This window comes from Zonotrichia leucophrys, chromosome 3 (genome assembly GCF_028769735.1).
Source record: "Zonotrichia leucophrys gambelii isolate GWCS_2022_RI chromosome 3, RI_Zleu_2.0, whole genome shotgun sequence".
Classification (NCBI taxonomy): domain Eukaryota; kingdom Metazoa; phylum Chordata; class Aves; order Passeriformes; family Passerellidae; genus Zonotrichia; species Zonotrichia leucophrys.
The window spans coordinates 28,763,887-28,783,136 of record NC_088172.1 but is presented as its reverse complement, the minus strand read 5'-3'; the positions used below and the strand labels follow the sequence as shown (position 1 = coordinate 28,783,136).

The 19,250-nt window shown below is 40.5% G+C and overlaps 2 protein-coding genes across 3 annotated transcripts in view; one reads left to right on the top strand and one right to left on the bottom strand.

Moving 5' to 3' along the window:
- Window positions 1-10,799, top strand: part of ROCK2 (Rho associated coiled-coil containing protein kinase 2) — a 104,398-nt gene extending 93,599 nt beyond the window's left edge. For both annotated transcript variants that reach the window (XM_064707723.1, XM_064707722.1), the window contains one exon: window positions 579-10,799. In XM_064707723.1, the coding sequence (XP_064563793.1) occupies window positions 579-582 (4 nt within the window). In that variant the 3' untranslated portion in view covers window positions 583-10,799. The remainder of the gene's footprint in view (window positions 1-578) is intronic.
- An 83-nt stretch (window positions 10,800-10,882) lies between these two features.
- On the bottom strand, window positions 10,883-18,890 carry SLC66A3 (solute carrier family 66 member 3). The gene is made up of 7 exons (XM_064707724.1): window positions 18,744-18,890; window positions 16,594-16,676; window positions 16,080-16,149; window positions 15,389-15,446; window positions 14,105-14,225; window positions 12,930-12,971; window positions 10,883-11,090 (listed from the first exon to the last, which is right to left on the bottom strand). The coding sequence occupies exons 1-7, from the start codon at window positions 18,884-18,886 to the stop codon at window positions 11,002-11,004; spliced, it is 606 nt and encodes a 201-aa protein (XP_064563794.1). The 5' UTR covers window positions 18,887-18,890; the 3' UTR covers window positions 10,883-11,001.
- Window positions 18,891-19,250: the final 360 nt, after the last annotated feature.

Here is a 19,250-nt window from a genome sequence, read left to right as displayed (position 1 = left end):
TTGTCCCATGGCTTAATTCTGGATGTATTGCAAATAGCTTTACCTTTTTTATAGACCTCAGGATCTGATCGTTTCACACATTGATGCAATCTTATATTTACACAGAAAAAACCTAAATGTTAAATGCTTAAGAATTGTTTTAAGCAGTATGTGAGGTATGTCTCAGCTGTATAACAGTGGCACTGGGGCTGCTCCTCTGCTGTGTGCTCAGGGAACTGAGGAACCAGCTCTGGCAGAACTTAACTGGCTTAGTGTTCACAGTAATGAGCATTATGTTAATTAAATATTCTGCATCTTTGTGTATTAAAAGCTTACTGATCACTAATCCTTTAGAAGTAACTATTACACTGTGCATATTGTACTTTACCCTCATGCGTTGCAAGGGGGTTTAATTGATTTGGGATTACAGTGTGTAAGGATGTGCTATACTGGAGTAATGTTGCTGTTGGATGCAGAGGAAAGGCGCTTCTCACAAGTACAATGATGAACCCATTATAAAGGAAGACTTTGAAGAAGTATATTTTTGTCAGATTTACATTTGTTGCACTTACTGACCAAACTTCCTGCTTTTTTTTCAGCTAACTGCTTTCCGTGAATGCAGACACAGTCAAGGTGATAATTTTCTTCCCATTACAGCAAGACTGAAACATATCCCAAAATATATTAAAAATATATATTTTCCTGAGAGATTGTACTATATATATCAGAGGTTTACATTTTTGCTGCAATATAAATTACTAATCTCTGAGGGTTTTCCTGTATTCTCCCAAGTGACTGATCAGTTGAGGAATGGTTGGTAAATAGTCAAAGGATATGTTAGGTAACCTTTTAAGCTCTGTTCCACAAAAGCTTTCTTGGCAAGACACATACACTACATTTCATAAAAGGATCGAGAGGAATGAGTATTGCAATGGAAGAAACTGACTTTTCAGCTTTGGTAAAGATGCCACCAGCATGTCTGCACGTAGAACCGGAGGAGGATCCACCACAGTGATAGAGACTGCATCTGTGAGAAGTGACCATTAAACTGTGTAAATATATTGTACTGTAATACTGCAAGAGGGGTTTAAAAATCTTTCCACTTTATTTTTTTATGCTTATTAATCAGATACCGTTACTTATTGCAGTTGCAACTATGCACTTGTATAAAGCCATAATGTTGAAGTTTATATCATTCATACACATCTATCAGAAGCTGCATGTCAGTGTTCAGCAGCTAGTATAGGTTTGAAGTATATACTAGTTTCAGCTACATCATCATGGGCAGTCCCCTTGTACCTGTCTAATTGCCTTAATTTAAATTTTTTTCAAGTTTTTTTTGCCCATTCTTTCTATTTAAGGAAAAAGAAAGTTTACCAGCTCTTAGGATGCAGTTTTGCTTTGTGGCAGAAAAAATAGTGCACTATTTTTACACCTATTAAGTATATCAGTGTCAATCTATTTTGAATGTATATCAACTGGTTTTAAGGGTGGAGAAGTGTTGGTTACAGAAACAATGTCTGAGAGCATGGGATTTACCAGACCATTTGCTTGTACATGTAACTGCTCATCCAGCCCTTTTTACAAACCTCAATACTCCTTATTGACTTATATTAACCCTCATTAAGTGCTATGAAACTTCATTTTGCCTTGTTTTTGCATACTCTCCTAGATGTGTTTTTTTTTTTTTATTTCTGGAAAATAAAAGAATCTGTGACTATTTTTACATTTCACAACACAATATCTGAGGACTGTCACAAACTTTAAGAAAAGTGAAACATACTGTAGATGTATTTTAAAGTTTTAATCTGGTTCTCTAGCACATAGCTGTAGGCATAGATAAAAAAATTCAGTAGTGTGTTTTGAGAACTGATAGCTGGGAAGAAAGGGCCTCAGAGGCACTTATTCTGACTTTTTTTTTAACTTGGAGTTGTACAAAAAATATAATATATATGGGCTCATTCATGATGTGTTCATAATTATCCCAGAAAATGCATGTTTTATACAACTACAGTATGTGATGTTAAACATATTGACAGTAAAAAAATGTAGTCTCCTATTTGGTCTCTTTATATATATATAAATATATATATATATTTAGAATATATATATATATAAAATATTGTGTGGGAGTGCAGTAATTTAAAATATGATCTAACACTTCAATGAAGGAGGACATTTCACTTTAAAATTTTGTTTGTTTGTTTTTGTTTTTAAAGAGTGTTGAAATGTTTGGAAGGATAGGACCATGTTTTATTTAACACTATCATGAAAAGTGGACTTGGAAACACTGAAATACTGAAAATTAATAAATATATTTACATTTTGTAACCTCTACTACAGTTCAGCTTAACAAAGCAAGAATGTATTCAGTCTTCTATTTATGTGCTCACAAAGCAAAATGTTGTTTGTGAGTTCTTAAATTCAAAACTAAAACTTTCATATCATTTCTGTTAGGTATTATAACCCACAGTACAGCTACGGTGGTTTTTCCCTGCTTATTTTGATTTACAGAAGTACGGTATATTTTTAGATAATGCAGATTTGCATAGAGTACAACATTAAAAATGTATACAGTAAAACTGTTTCCATTCACTGAATGCATAAATATTTTATATATATATATAAAAAAATGTTACATTGTGGGAAGTTCTATCCTTTTCTGAATTGGAGAATATTATATATATATATATATATTTTTAAATAAACTATTTGAGTAAGGTAAAATAGTTCCTGAACTTGAGAAGCTGGTAATTAATTGAAATATTTAAATCTAAAGATAACTACTGCAGCAGATATGGGAAAGGCAAGGGCTGCTCCAAAGACAGCCCAGCAAAGGCTGTGTGTTTGGAGAAAGAGCAGATTCCAGGGAGCTGTTTGGCAGCTCCTCCACTGCTGGGGCTGGATCCTTTGCACTTTCTTTCCCTGGCTTGCCCTCATTTACTGTGAGTCCACGGGGCCCTGCTGAGCCTGACATTTTCGGAGATGTACTATATGATAGTATTGCTAGTCCCAGTGTGTGAATTCCATGCTTGTACAAACAGTCCTTAGCTGTACGGACAGCAGGCTGTGCTGAGATGGAGTCGGGGAGCAGTACAGGCCTCAGGGAGCGCTGGGCTCCTGTGCTCTGCCCAGAGCAGAGCTCAGTTAGCACGGCTTCCTCAAGGCCCTGGGCTGAGGTGCACAAACCTCACTTTGTACCCAGCACACAAAAAGAAGGCAGAGCTGCCCTTCTGTTCTCCCTTATCCTGCTGTGAAATGCAAACACCTCTTTAATGCTAGTTCCTGGAGTTTTGTGTTGTTTCCTTATTGTCTAGTGGTGACCTGTTAATATTTTTGAGAGAAGGGCATATTCATGAAGTAAGGAGTATTTGACTTGAAAGTCAGTGATGTTTTAACATTTTCTTTTTGTTACAGTCTTGTCCTAAGCAAACAGGACATTTTTATGGCCTGAATGACTTTCCTATAGAAAATTCTCTCATTGCAAGTCCTTTTGTCTCACAAGCATAAAGAAGTGGTATAGCCAAGCTGCAGATTAATCTTCTGGAAAACCAGAGGTCAGAGTTGGAGCCAGAAGCTCAAGGCACTTGTACAGAAATTGTTCCTTAGTTCCCAGTCCCAAGAGCTCACCAGAACAGAAGGACAGGCAGATCCCACTGAAGTTACCTTGTCAGGTGTCAGAAAGACGTTTCTGCAATGAGATTTCCACTTCTGTCCTAGTTGTGTGCTGCAATTCCCTACCTCTTGTGGTCCCTGCCAAAGTGCAGCTCCTCCAGCACTGCCAGCAACCCAGCACCAGGTCTGCTTCTAACTAGAGGAAAACTGGTGGTTCTTGTGCTTCTGAGCATGGCCGATGCTGTAACCAAAAACATGACACAGAATCACAGTAGGATGTAGGACTTGGAAACATGCAAGAGACTCAAAGATCTTAGCGGTGACAGGGGCCAAATTTAAAACATCACTGAAATTTCACTTACTTTCTCTTACTGCCTCTTGAAAACACTGAACCTCCTACATTTTGACAGGCATTCAGTGGCTCTCTGAAGGCAGCAAGGCCAGGAAAGCTGCCACTGAAATTATGGGCTTTTTCTCTTTAGTTTCTTTTTTGTTTCTAATGTCGAGTGATCATTAGAAATTTGAGCCTTTCTGTTTGTAATCTTACAATGTATTAATTTCCCATCTAGCTTTGAGAGAATCCTTAAAAGAGAATTATATCTTTTGGTCCCAAGTGCCTTTACCCATCCTGTGCTTGTGAGGTTGTATATGAGATGCTGCTGTGAAAAGGGGGAGCTTATATGAAAGCAAACTTCTTACCTGCATTGCTCATAAAAACCCTTAATCACCTCCTTATTCTGATTTTGAGGCAGAAGAACAAGGTCCAGTTCAGTGAACTGGAGTATTTCAGTCTCCTCCACATTCCTGGGTAGTTTGCCTTGACATTCATGTTACAATAATGATTAATTTATTTTCTCATGTAATCATAGAATGCATCAAGTTGGAAGAGATCTATAAAGATCATCGAGTCCAACTCTCTGCTCCTCACAGAACTACCTAAAACTAAACCTTATGACTAAAAGCATGATCTAGACACTCCTTGACCTCTGACAGGCTTGGTGCCTTTCTCAGTGCATTACAGTTTTTCACAAATAATCATCTCTGCACATAGTACACTTTAAATTGAAAACATTATTTCTTATTTTTTAAGATAATCTTCTGAATCATTTTGGGTTCTATCAGAATCCCAAGGATCACAGAGTTTGCCTGCTGCTTTGAAGTACCCCTCGTGAGGGTGGGAAGGATTCTTCTTTCTAATCTCCATAAAAGATATTGATGGAGTGGTTCTGAAAATACAATTTGTGTTCGATGTTGAAGTTGCCTAAAAATTGGACAGGTATACATGCTCAGACATTCTCATCTGAGAAACTGGACAAGTCTACTGCAATGTGTGTGGCAGAGAAGAACACTCAAAACACATCCAGCCTAGTTCTCCCCAGAAACTACTGCAGTGAATGGAAAAGCTGTGGCTTTTAATGAAAATTGGGGTGTGGAATCTTTGCCACTTTGTAGGCAGGAAGCAGTGTTTTTTAAAGGTAAGAAAGCCACATTACTACTCAATATTGCAAGGGTGAAGCCTTGGATTTGACTGCAGCTGCTTTTACTCCAATAATCTTGTAGAAGGTGCAAGATGAAAGTGAGCTTTCAAAATGAAAGTCATGGTGAAAGGTCACAAAATTTAAATTATGAGTGTATGTAGTCTTGATACCTTAAAGAACTCTGGAAAAACACATCATCACCCTGAAAAGAAAGGGCAGAGAGTCCAATAATGTCATGTCCCTGCAGCCCTTACTTGTTGGAGGAGCTGCACAGAAATGTTTCCACAGCCAAGACAACTGCATGGGATCCTTCAGTCTTACCACCTCATTTTAAGGTCAAGGCCTCCAGTGTTTGTTCAGAGATGTGTGCCTGCTTCTCTGCATACTTTCCCTGTGTCATGTCATGTAGTTCTTGTCATTTGTCATTACTGTTTGGGGTGCTTTTTGCAATAGCCCAGGATGCTCTTGCACCACTTGGCAAGCATGGCTTTCCAGCGACTGCACACCAGGCTTGTGAGATCACAGCCAGTCCTCTTGTCCTTTGCATCACCAACTGCTGAGACTTCGGGCACTGAATTGCCTTCAATAAGTGCTACTTTTTATTAACAAGTGAACTGATAGAAACTTGTTTTGGAGTTACCTAAGATATTAAATCCCTTTACGTTTTTAAGACTGAAGGAGCTGCATACCCCACCTGAGGTCTGAGCTCTGTTTCATACTGGCTCACCTTGCACTGTCTCTGACCTCAACGGTTCCATTTTCTGGTAGGCTCTTGGAGCAGGCCTTGCAGTTGAGTGCAGGTCTGGCTGCAGCTTCAGGACTTGAATCTGCCTGCTGGTCCCATGGTCTCATGTGTCTGTGTGATGTTTTCCAGGATATTACAATCCCTGTGTCCTGGGGGCCACTTGAGACTCAGTAGGACCTGCGTAGCCTTTAGTCCAATCTGGAGCCATGGGGAGAGGCTCCCCTGCCAGCTCTGTTCTGAGCTACAGCTATGGGAGTTGTATTACTGGAAGGTGGGCATTTGTGCAAATTAAAAAAACCAACATGGCTGAGAGAGGAAAATGCCCATGAGCTCAGAGAGTCCATGAAGAATGTAAGTTGTGCTGACAGTGCATTTCATGGGGGAAAAAAACCCTCACAAAATAAGTCAGACTCTTGAAAGACCACTGTACAGGATCTGTATATAGTCAGCTGTTCAAAGGTGAAAGAACTTCTCTCCAGTAATTATTTAAAATATGCTTTATTGAAGCTCAATTCGTGCTTCATTAAGATTTACCTGACAGAGGCAACAGTGAGGCATAGGATGTGTGTTATTCCATTTATGATTTTCATATAGTATGAGTCTTGGTACTGGTGGCCAAAGCCTTCGCATTCCAAAGCAGAAATCTTGTACATTCCAGAGCAGGCATATACACAGATGACTTGCAATTATAATAAGGTAGTAAGTAGAATTGATTTTCAGGACGGAGCCTTGTTATTGTTACTACACAGTTTGAATCAGAACCATCATGAGCCAACTTAACTTGTCATATTTTAGACAGGTGCAGGTTCTGTTCTTTACATCATTTTCCAGAATACCTGACAGATAAAGTGTCTGCCCTCTTAAAGCTCCCTCCCTGTGAGTCAGTGATACCACATAAGGCACAGAGGTACCTGTTTAGGCTTCTGACAATTTAAGAAAGTTCTAAGATAAAATAATGAAACAAAACAGGGTATGAACAAAATTGTGACAATTATTTAAACTGTTCTTCAAGTATCCCAAATTAAATTTCATCAAAACTATGATGTAAAAATCTCTTACTTTACTCCTAGCCCAAAGATTGAATTTTTTTTCCAAGACACAGATGGCTGCCCCAAACTACTGCCAATGTAGAATGGAATAGCTGACACCTTTAACTTGAAAATGACTGTATGTCTGTCTTGCCACTAGGCAGGAAACACCTGAGGTCCATCAGGACTCAGGTCTGTGAGGCTTGCAAGGTCTTGTAATTGGATCCATCACAAGTGATGATCTGTCAGATTCTTACAGTGATGTTCATTGTGGCTCCCAGGCACCTGTTTGACCTCAACAGTTGTCATCACCGAGAACTGTGAAGTGTCCTGGAGAATGCTGGCTCAAAATCCAGCAAATTTAATTTAGTACAAACCAAGAACTTTAGAACATCCTATTTTAAGTTTTTTTTTCAATTTCCTCACCTTCAAAAGTGAGACAGCCTTAGACCATTATTAGTGATGACAGTGACATTTCATGTTCTGCTTCATACATAAATAAGAATTTCAAGTATGGAAGAATTTGGAAGAGAGAGGAAAAACCAGCCTGAAGAGAATTTGGAGGGAAGTCATTATTATTTATCATCAGGGAAAATACATGGCTGGGAAACTACCTCATATCAGTTATCTCCACATCTGTGGAGTTTTTCATTTACAATAGTTCCTTGTGTGGACTTAGCTGTTATTTCCTTTTTTTATTTTCCCCCTATTACATATGTCACTAAGTGGATGATTGTTTGGTGGAGGAAGAGTAATTTTACCACATTTAAAGAAGTGAGTGAAGGTGTTCTATAAGATTGGGGCCATTCAGCTAATTCTGAATTACTTTCTCCAGAGTGAAACTGCACTAAAATCCAGCTCTCAACCTGCAGCGGTTGGGGGCTGTCACTGCCTTCCCAGCCCACTCCTTTCTCTTGTGTTTCAGTAGATCGGCTGAGCAGAGCCAGGCTGGGGAGCAGCCACGTGCACGTAAGGCAGACAGAGGCTCGGGGCTCAGGCAGGGACAGGGGCTCCTGAGCAGTCCAAGCAATCCCATGCCTTGGTGGATTGCATAAGGAAAGATCTGTGTCTGCTTCACACAGAATGCCCAGTGCTAAGGGAGGCCCATAGGGAGGGGAGAGGATGCGTTTGCATTTGTGTTCAATGTTTGTTCACTGAGGACAGTCCAGAAAAAATGAACTATACACCTCTTCCCCTGTCCACATCCATGTCCAGACCTGCAGCCTGCTGTCTCTGGGCTCACATCCTCATTCTTTCAATAGGAAATCTCATGGTAAATGTTTTCTCTCATACAGCTGAAGTGAGCTTCTAGCTTACCTGCTGCCCAATCCAGTCACAGTTTGTCACAGCCACTGCTGGAGGTACTGGGGTAATTTAGTGGACTGTACTGGAACTCAGAGCTTGTCTTCTCACAGACAAGAAGACTCACAGTTTTTGAAAGCCTTAGCAAGACACACACTTTGTCAGCCAGGGCAGGACAGGTTGTGTTGCCTTGTAAGCATGTTGTGAACTGGTACAATTAGACACCGAGTGTGTAATTCCACACCTGTACAGCATCTGTGAATGGGGCTGGATTACTTCCAGCCCTGTGGACAAGAGCTGCTTACTTGCTTACACCTTCTGCCGTAAATCCAAGATGCTTTCCCTGCTTGCTTTTGCCCTGCTGCTGCATTACACAGCCAATGACCTCCCTGTTTCCACCCTGATACTGGTGAATGACAAGTTTAACAAGATTTATCCTGCCTATGTGTTTGTCTAAAGCTGTTGCCTTTAATCCAGCCACCGAGAAGATTATTCTTTACCTACTGGAAAACACAGTGCCTGCGCTTTCATGGGGCTTGCCTGGAATTTGAATGTGGCTCTGTTTATGAAAGTTACTCTCTGAGAGAGGAAAAAGTGTGTACAACTATTTACTGCTAGTTTCTGATTTGTTCCATATCTCTTGCAACTTGAATTGATCCAGCTTTCCAAGTCCACAAAATTACTTTACCTTAAGTTCACTAATTACCCAGCTTTTTTTTTTTCTCAGTCTTTTTTTCCCACAGGTTTCTAAGGTGATTTATTCAAAATGCATTAAGTAACCTATTAAGAACTGTTCTTAAATGCATTTTCAGTATTTTATGATAAAAAAACCATCTTGAGGTGCTGATTCTCAAACCAAAATGGAGCAGCTTCATCTTGCTACAGCATCACTCAGGAGTGAAAGATGTCAATAACAGAGAGGGTTTGAATTCCATACAAATCTTTCTCTGTCAAGAAAAGGCTTTAATTAAAAAGCAAGTGTGTTTTTTTTTCATTTTAAGATGCTGGAGCTCTTTAGCATTTGGCAGGTCACTATTCAGCCTGATGCTTCAAGTGTTAAGGTGAAAGCTGCCCATTTATGACCTGTAATGAATATTTCATTTTCTCTCCATATATGGAGAGAACAATAAACAATAAAAACTCAAATGCAATGAAAATTAACTGTAAGAATGACACTATCAATCTTGAAAAATAGCATTTATTAGTATCACCTGGAAAATGTATCACATGCCACTTGCCACCATTTAGACCACTTCAGATACTTTACACACATTTAGTAAAATCAGAATGTTTACAATTAATCTTTCAACCAACATTGAAAGATTTGACTTTTTATTGGAGCAGTAAAGAAAAGCTCATCTTTGACTTGCTGTCAGTGATGTGGGATACATGAAATCACTGCCCACAGACACATCTCTTCCCAGCCCTTCCCACTAAAATTTAGAGTACAAAGCAGTTGCTTTCTGATGGTGAATGCTCCAATTGCTGCGTGCTCACTGGCAGAAACATCTGCTTTTGCAGATCCCTTTGCTCCACAGCAGTCACACAATTTAGAATGTTTTGAAGAAAACCTGCCTCAAATGGAGTCAATGCAGTCTTCCCATAGTTTTCAAGGGTGTTGGGATCAAGGGTGCCTAGGTTTTTACATGCCAATCAACAGAATACCATAAGAACTCTTGGAATGTTGTATCTTTTAATTTTGGGGAATGTAATGCTAAATGAAGGCAAGCTGTATGATTACTAATGTAACTTTTGGTTGTGAAGGCAGTACTTTCAAAACCAAAATCCTCTGTTAATAGTTGTCAAGAATATCCTTTCCCCTTTTTTACTCTAAGTACTACAAAATTTATTAGAATTTCTGAAGTAAAAGTTTAAGTGAAGTCTATGTTCTTCAACACACTTAGCACTGACGGGCCAAAAATTCATGAACCACAGAGCAGTATCACCAAAACCTGACAACTGCAGAAGATCAGTCTGCTGAGATGCATCAAGGTGCACATGTCACTGTCAGTATGGGTGGTGTTTGGGAATTCTGGATATCATTCCAGGAACTTTTGCTTGAATGGTATTTTTAACTGTTGGCCACAGTTTCATTAATTCCCATACATTCCTGTCCCTGCTGTTCCCAAAACTAGTATGTTCAGTGAATGACAGTTCAGGTTGAAAAATAATTTGTAGTTGAGTTTTTGCTCTCTTATCCAATAAAAACTGGGTATGCTGAGGAAAGTGACTATGGGTATCCTGTATCAGCTGTATAAATTGTACTATTTAAGTGTTGCATGTAAGTGCTACAATCCAACTGGATTTGTGATTTAGTAATTAGAACCTTATTCTGGATTGGGCCTTGACTCAGATTTTCTTCATCCTAAAATACAGACAGTTAATGTTGAACTAATTGAGTTACTTGCAAGAAGAAGACAAACTTCTGTTGTGGTTTTACAGTTTTGCAGCAGGACAAGTCAGTATGTTGGTGCAAAATTGATCATGTATAATTTGAAGAAAATTGCTTATATGTAACCAGAAAGTACTGAAGTGATACCAGAATATATATACATCTAACTATGAAATACCTTGTAGTAAAAAATCCAGAGAAAATGTGATATCAGTGAAACTTGTCTGAAATGACCAATAAAAATATGCTGCTTAAATTAAGTATCTTATCAGAATTATTTCTAAGAGAAAGAAAGCATGAATGTGCTATACTGTAAGTCTGTAAGTACTGTAAATACTATAAGTACGCTAAAGGGTAAATACTAGAGAAAGAGAGCTTCCTCAGTCTTTGAAGAATTCTTAAATTCGTTAGGCTTAATTATATTTTTTTAATGGTAATGATATGTGTGCTGATGAGTGTCGTCTAATCAGTCTTTTTAATCTTCCTGTAGTGCAGGATTGTGGCTGTGACCCAAATATTGAGAATGAGCATGACTATGAAACGGATGAGAACTAAAAGAGAAAAAAAATATTGTAAGCATAAATCAAAAACATCAACTGCTGTTACAACACTGGTTTGTAAACTTTTGCTGGTGTACACACAGGCTGGTTCACATTTGGAAACTGTTTTCAGCCAATTAGTTTCAATTACCATGTTCAGGAATACACACATTCTGAGCACGAATCCAAGCATTTAGCACTTGATCACTTTCAGAGATAGCTCAAAATTATACACTTCAGTACCTTTAATTCTTTTGTAACCTGGAGAATAGTACAAGCATGAGAAGCCTCATATAAATTTATATGTACACCAAAAGTTAAATTCAGAGTCACAGCTCACATGTCCTTTATAGTTGCAAGTGTTATTCATAATAAAGGAACTACTCTCTACTGCTATCTCTTAAGTTTAGACTTTGAGAAGACAGGAGATACTTGGATCTGTCAGACTTTAATGACAGAAAATCTGACAAAAAAGCAGTTTTTCAGTACCTGAGTTAAATCAGCTTTAAACCATAACAGCACTGTACCTCTACCTGTGAGAAGGTATTTAAAGTATAGGTATGTCTGATGTCTGTTTGGTAGGTGGAATATTCACAGAAATGTACACAAAACTCTGTTTCAGAACAATGTGATACCTGACTGTTCCCTACGTGTCAATGTGTTCAGTGTTGCAGCTTAATGGGAAACAATTTCCATTAGAGCAGCACAGCATCAGTGATGCTGCTGGCCCTTGCATGTGCCAAAGTGGATGGTGCTGTGTTTCAAACAGCAGCTTTATCCAGCACCAGCTTTGCTTTCCTGGTGTTTCCTCCCTCAGCACAGTGAACCCCTCCCTCCCCCTCTGTGTAAATGTGTAGCTGTGGGTGATGTGGACTCAGCACCTGACCCTTACCAAATCCCTGCATGAGCATTTTGCCAAATTTTGGTGACCAGTTAACTGCAGAGCCCCACAAACTCCTTACCTTGGCAAAGAAAAAGCAGCAATCGTGGGGGTGGAAATGTGGGCCAGAAATGGGACTTCCCTTTCCAGTGAATGACCCACTTGAAATGCTTGCAAAGCTACAGCTTTATTGGGCTGCAGAGGATGCTTGAAAATTACAAAATCCATTCAAGTGATGTTTCTGATGAAATAGTTTTGAACGAGAACAAGGAACCACCAGATGAAGTACAAAGGCATTGTTACTGTTCTTGCATCCACCAAGCCTTGATTTTGAATAATTTACTGAAAAATCTGTGATATTCCCTAGCTCTTGTGGTTTTCCAGGACGGTAAGAAGCTGCTAAATAAATCTGTTTTATAATTTGTTGGAAATTATATATTTTAAGTCAGTTTTTAAAAATTTCTTACTAGCCTACCATTTTATTTTCAGCCTGCCATAAACTTTCTCAATGTTGGACCTAAAACTGTTCACAAACTAGTTTTAGTTTTTAGTTTTGTAAAATAAATTTTTAATTCAAAAAGCTGTCAATAAGTGGAATACTTATCACTTGAAAATCTCATTCAATTACTACAGGTTTTTTTAACTGGTTTTTTCGTATATTTATTTATTTATTAAAATAGTAAATATTTTAATACTTTATTTTGCTATTTTCAGAATTAATTTTGTAATGCTTTTGTCATTTGAAAAAAAAAAAAAGCCTTTTGGACCAGTTGCACCACATGACAAGTATAAGCAGTTTTCTGGCTTTTTTTTCTTGATGTCTTTGCCTGTGTAACTCCTGCCCTCACCATGCTAAGCTGTCACATTCATGGTTTGTTCTTGTGAGACTTCCTAAGTGTTTTGCAACACAATTAAAAACTACTGTGACAGCTGTTCCCTTGGAAAGGCAGAGAATTCCATACTTCACTCACCTGCATAATCATTTGTAGTCATTAGAGTTGTAATAATTCTTGCTGTAAATTGAATGAATTCTGATTAGTGGAACACATAGAACACATTTATACTTGTAAAAAATTATGAAATATCTGGTTTTCAACAGAAGATCATATTGCATGAAAATATATACTGTACACATTCCCACTTTTAGCGTGTCCACTCTTCATTATTTTGGCTTCGGAGATCAAGCTCTCAAAGCTGACTGACAATATAGTAAGGGTCTTTTTAAATGAGAAAATCACAGATATAATTAGAATTTTTACATCTATCACTCTAGATTGGATGTGGTCACTTTACTGCTTTTCTTTCTGTTCAGCCCCTCTTTCAGGAGCTGACAATGAGCTACAGTCACAGTTGAGTTAGCATGATTTAACCATTGGGAATGTTCACATGTGTGCCTTCGGGTTTTGCAAATACAAGGAATTCAGCTTCCCTTCCCACAAGGAACCTAAATGTTAATTATTTCACACTTGCAGAAGAGGAAAAGCATTTATAAAGTTTACTGTCGCTGTTTATCACAGTGTAATCACTTGTAATTACTGACTTTTTTCATGTAGAAATAGATCCAGCATCACTGGATGATGGGTTTTATTGTGAGAATATTTCAAATCAGTTTTGTGAAGATGCAAAAGGCACTTCTGACAAACAGCTGTAGAACTGTTCATGCAGACCACTGGGGAATTGGCACAGGAACTCCACAAATGACTTCATAAATTCTGTCAAGAAATGTAATTACAAGTAGCCATAGAGTTAAAGGCATTCAGTTAAAGTGTGTATTTATTTGTAGACAGCTTTTCAAAATTAGCATTGTCTGACTGTATACCTGAAATTTTAGCACCTTTTCATGCTGGACCACTAGTAACTTTATTAAATCATAGAACATGGAAAAGTTTTCCTCATAAAGACAATCTTTCAGTTATTTCAATTCCAGTTCTCTTGGTCATATTCACATTTTAAGTCATTGGTTTTTATCACTGGTGTCAAAGATAAAACTTGTTTTCAAGAGACTGTGTTATCTGAGTCCCAGGTGTCAGCACTGAGGGAAACGAAGCCAAGATCTTCACCTGCTATGACTGAGTAAAGACCTATGAAAAAAGGAACTAGGAGAACTCAGAACTCGGTACTTCACACCAAGCTGTCTGTAGCTTACCTGCAGAGGCGTACACAGACATGCCCCAGGTCAGGGCGTTCGCTTGTCTGGCATCCTTGGTCTCCCAGAGATGCTGCAGCTGAACCAGCCTACTGGCTGCACTGACGAGTGTGCACAGATTCTGAAAAGCAGGTGAAAAAGAGAGAGAACCTCTGCCATGGTATCACCTGAATAGGAGAAGCTTTTTCATTTACAATAAAAAAAAAATTGACACTTTTCCAGTATGTGGCAACCCAACTGCTTTGGCTTCTTACTAAGGACCAGTGAAGAAAAACCTGGGAGTTGCCAGAAACAAGGACTCATTTCTGAGGTACTGCCCAGCAAAAAGCTCAAAGAGCACAGTTGCTACTGTTGTTGACAAATGCTTGACAGAGGCAAATGCAGTAAGAAGCAAGGAAACAAAAAAGGATTCTCAACCTGCTCCATAAAACTGTTTACAGAAGTCACCTAAATGAAATGACCTAGTCTAAACAGCAAGGTTGATTCAGACCATCTGTTACCATTACGTCTGGCAAACCAAACCATAAAGGAATGAGAAAACTGACAAGAATGTGTGGAAAATTAGTCCAATTGGAGGGAAAAAATAGTAACAGGAATGCACTATTCACTCAGTCCCCCTTTTAAAGGGGATTTTGCAAAGGCAGCAAGGACTCCACATGGGCCTTTGTGCCATGCCTGGATTTCTGCTGCAAGTAAGGATGAGTGTAGGGCTTGGAAGCTTTTCTCCCCATCTGTATCATCTTTTGCATGAGCAGATCCTGTTCATCTCAATTACTTTTTTACTTTCTCTCTCCTGCTAAGAAAAGACCATCTTTAACCTTTGTAGGTATTATCAGATTATCTTTTTCTTGCAAAACTGTATGACTAAAGGGGAAAAAAGAAATATGTCACAATACCTGTTTCAAATGCTTTGATGCTCTATTCTCTCCCTCTTGTGTTAAAGGCTTATTGGTTGGGATTATGACATTAGGACCAAAGTGGCAGTAGAATTTCAACATTTTAAGTATTTGCTAGTTTTAATTAAGGCACCAGCAAGTAACAACTTATCTCAGAACATGTCTTTTTTCCACCCCCACAGAGTCTCAATTTTGAGTGCTATTTTCCAGCTACTTGCAAAAGAAAGAACCTGTATCTGAAAACTGGTTGGTTATGCTGAAAGCTAACTAAAATGACAAATTCTTCCAAGTACATTTATATAGGAGAGAGTCCACTAATAAATATTTCCAGGAAAAAAAAAGTAATTTCCTGTGAAGATCTAATTTCAGATAATCACGTAGCACTTACCATGGCCAGGTCTATTATCCACTTCTGCAGTGTTATCATATACCAGCCCACCCAATATCTTATATTACATTAAGTTTCATAGCACTTAAATTATAGGATACAAAGTTCTCAAAACTGTCTGAGGAATAATATTTTTTTAAACATCTGGAAATAATCTTATTGAAACTTCTTAACAGACTATACAATCGAGATAACACATATTCAGAACTGGTTGAAACACTAAGTGTTCCTATTTTTCACACTGTCTTTGGTCAAATAGTGTCTGGAGTTTCTCAAAACCTGTTCCTAAGCACAAGATTTGAGATGTAAAGCCAAGTCCTATTTAGAAAAAGCCCTAACAGTGCTGTCTTTATTGTAAGTACAACCTGCAGGAGTAGGAATTTTAAAAACAATAATTTTTAAAAAAATCTGATATTTCTACTCTGCATCCCTGTAGAAAAGATGTAAATTAAGAATTTAGTTTACTCTTTATCAGTTGGGAGCCTTCTAAAGCAGAGCAAACATATAAAGCTTACTTCCTGCAGAGGTTTTACTGTGATCCCAGAAATCAGCATGGGAATGTGGAATACATGTTGAGAGGTGCCTGAGAATGATTTACAATAGTAGCACGCAACAAATGATGACACAGCTGCCATGCAAAGAATTACCAAACAAGCCACATAATCTAAACCTCCCAGATTTCAAAGGATACATGAGTGCATAGAAACAAGCTCGTCTCACTTTTCCACTGAAATGCATAATGCAGCCAAGGAGAATGACATCTGCAATAAACAAAAGGTGGCTTGTCACAGAAAGGACTGGAGGGGCACAAACACAATCCCAGACAGTTCCACTGGGCACCAGGTCTGTGGAAACTCCTTTCTTACAGCTTTGTCTCTCAAATGTGATTGATGGCCAAAATACTGCAATCTCCAAAACGAAGCTTTCCTTAGAGTCTGGAGTGTTTAGTATGTTTCTCTCCCATGTGGAGAAACCAGACAAAAGGATGAGTTTACACTGTGACTCTGTGTAATAATTAGGTTTTTCTCCTCTACCTGACCATCTCTTGCAATGGCATTTAAAAGAATTCAGTTTTATATAAGATGTTAATTCCCTCTTTCCCCCAAGTCCAGCATCACTGCAGTGGAGCACTGTACCTACATGCACAGACTTGGAGTGCTGAATGAGCCCCATTCCATTTCCAAAACATGCCTTACAAAAATTACCTTGTGCAATGACGACAGGAAACTCCAGGTACGTCTCCAGGGGGTAACCATAATAGATGTGGTACCTCAGAAACACAAGGAGGCTGAACAGAGAGATACAAAACATGACTGCACAGAGGGACACAAATGCTTCACAACTTTTATACTGTTTTGGTGGTGCCAAAAGGCTCCAGATAGGTGTAGCCCTTGCTGTCAAACTGATCAAACAACAGGCACACAGAGCAAGCCTGATCATTCTGTAATCTATTTCTGTTACCCTCACTGCCCACACTTCTCACCAAGGTCTTTATGTCACAATCTGTAGGGCATAATTTTATTTATTGTAATTGCTGAGAAAGAAATGAAGGCTTTCAGATCTAGGAGATACCTCCTCTGCAAGAGTCTTGGCATCTCCAGGATAACTCTGATTTCTTTATTTATGTCTGTAGTTCAATTTGTACATTAGGCAAGTTTTATAGGGGTAGAAAATGTCTTCCAAGCTGTCTAGACTGTACTGTTATGAGATTACACTACGAGTGTAGCTCTACTGGTCAGACTAAGAGTCTGTTTTTAAGTGCACCAAACAATGGCAACTTTCCTTCCTGCCATTCCACAATACAGTACCCAAAAGGAACTGAACTTTTATGTTTTCTGTACTTCCAGCTCTCCTGCAAGTCCATGGGGTTAGACAGAAAATTCAAAGCTGTACGGAAAACAGAAAGGACTCAGAGTAGTTTTACATAAGAAAAAATATTATGGTTTCTGGTGTAGAAAAATGGCAGAAGGAACAGCCAGCCTTGTAAGAAACTGGCTTTTACAGTATTCAGAATTTAAATATCTGCACTTCCCAGGAATGCTATTTGATGTACAGTCAAATCAGACCCCTAGCCACCAGCATCATGTTTCTGCGTCACCCCTCACACCTGGTCACTCTATGTTGATTTCACAGAACCAGCCCAGCGTGCAGTGGTAGTCACACAGCTCCCTGCAACTGGATTCAAAGTATTTAAAGGTAGGAGGATAAACAGTCTACTAAATACAATAAATGTTTCAAAGAAGACCAGAACCTGTAATTGTGTGGGTACCGTGGTTCTCACACAGGTGCTGAAGAGACATTTCCAGCTTCTCCATGCTCATCTCAAACATTACTTACAAACACCTTTTTAATGCACACAAATGATTGGAGTGTTGTCACCGCTTTTTGGCTGAGGCTGTGAGGTCAGTCATCTCTGCTGGAGCTCCAATTTGCTTCATTTACTCGGAGGTGTGTTAAGGGTAAACAGCAGAAACTCGGGTTCAGTGCTGTAGGGAGAGGCGTGCGGGGAGCGGCCACGGGGAACGTGAGGGATCCCGCACAGCTCCACTGAGAGGAGTCTGTAAACGGAGCTGTGGCCCTGCCTGGAGGCACGGCACGGGCACCCTCAGACACACCACGCCGTTTTTGTCAGGGGATTTTTCTGGATAAACTCTCTTTCCTAGTGTTCTGCCCACCTCAAGGCCCCGGCTGGGCCAAGGCAGGGCTCTGCATGGTGCTTTCTCTCGCTTGTACCCACACCCGAACGTGCACGCAGCGAGCTTATTTGTTTGTCGTTTCATACAATCCTCTTTAACCAAGACTTAATAAGCCTAGCCCATGTAAGCTCATTACAGGCTCACAAGTCTTTGGAGTTTGACACGGCTTGTAATTTTCTTAAGGAATTATTTAAGTCTTACTGATTCGGGTGAGGGAAGCCTGTCTGACGAGTACAGCTACCTGCACCACAGGGCACACGGGCCACCGAATAACCTAAACACAGACTTACATCCTCTGCAGCTGCTGTATGCAGCGGCATGAGTGGTCCGGGATGGTTCGGTCAAGTTAAAAAAGACGAGTTTCCCTTTAAATGAAAAAGCGGAATCACTAAAACAGGAAGTTCCTGCCCGAAAGGCTCTGTGGGCTGAGCTGGGCTGGTGCTGAGCTCCGAGCGGGGCGATGTCGCTCCGCGGGAGCGGGGAGTGCTCGTCGCCCCCAGGCCGCCCCTCAGCGCACCCTCAGGCCCGACCTGAGCCGCGGAGGAAGGAATGAATCCCCGGCTGCCGCAGCAGCCCCGGGGCCCCGCACTCCCGGCCGAGGGGATCCGCGGCTCCAGCCCTGCTCCCGCCGCAGTCCCCGTGTGCCCCCGCCGCCTTACCCGGCCAGCTCCAGGAGCAGGCTGCTCACGCTGAGTCCCCACGCCGAGCCGGCCCTCAGCACCGCCACCAGCTGCGGCAGCTTGATCACGGCACACACGGCCCAGGTTGTCAAGTGCACCAGGTCCAGCAGCCCCGGCGCCATCCCGCTGCGGCGGCCCGGGACGGGGATCCGGGGAGCGGCGGGCAGGGTGCGGTGGGACGGTGGCGCCGGCGCTGCCCTCACGGAGGGCACTGCCCGGGACTCGAGAGGGGAGAGCCAGGCCCGGCGGAGCACCCGCGGCCCCGGCTCGAGGGGCAGCGCCGCGGTCACCCCCGGCCCGTGGGGCTGAGCACCGCAGTGACCCAGGGACCGCTGGTTGAGGCCTCCCTACCTCTAATTCCCTCGGTGACCGGGCCGAGAACCGCTCGGCTCCAGGTTCGGAGCGTTGCTCCTGGAATGAGTTTGTTACCATAAACAGCATCCCCGAACAGGGATGATGTGATGCTGTGCCGGCCATGGGCCGTGT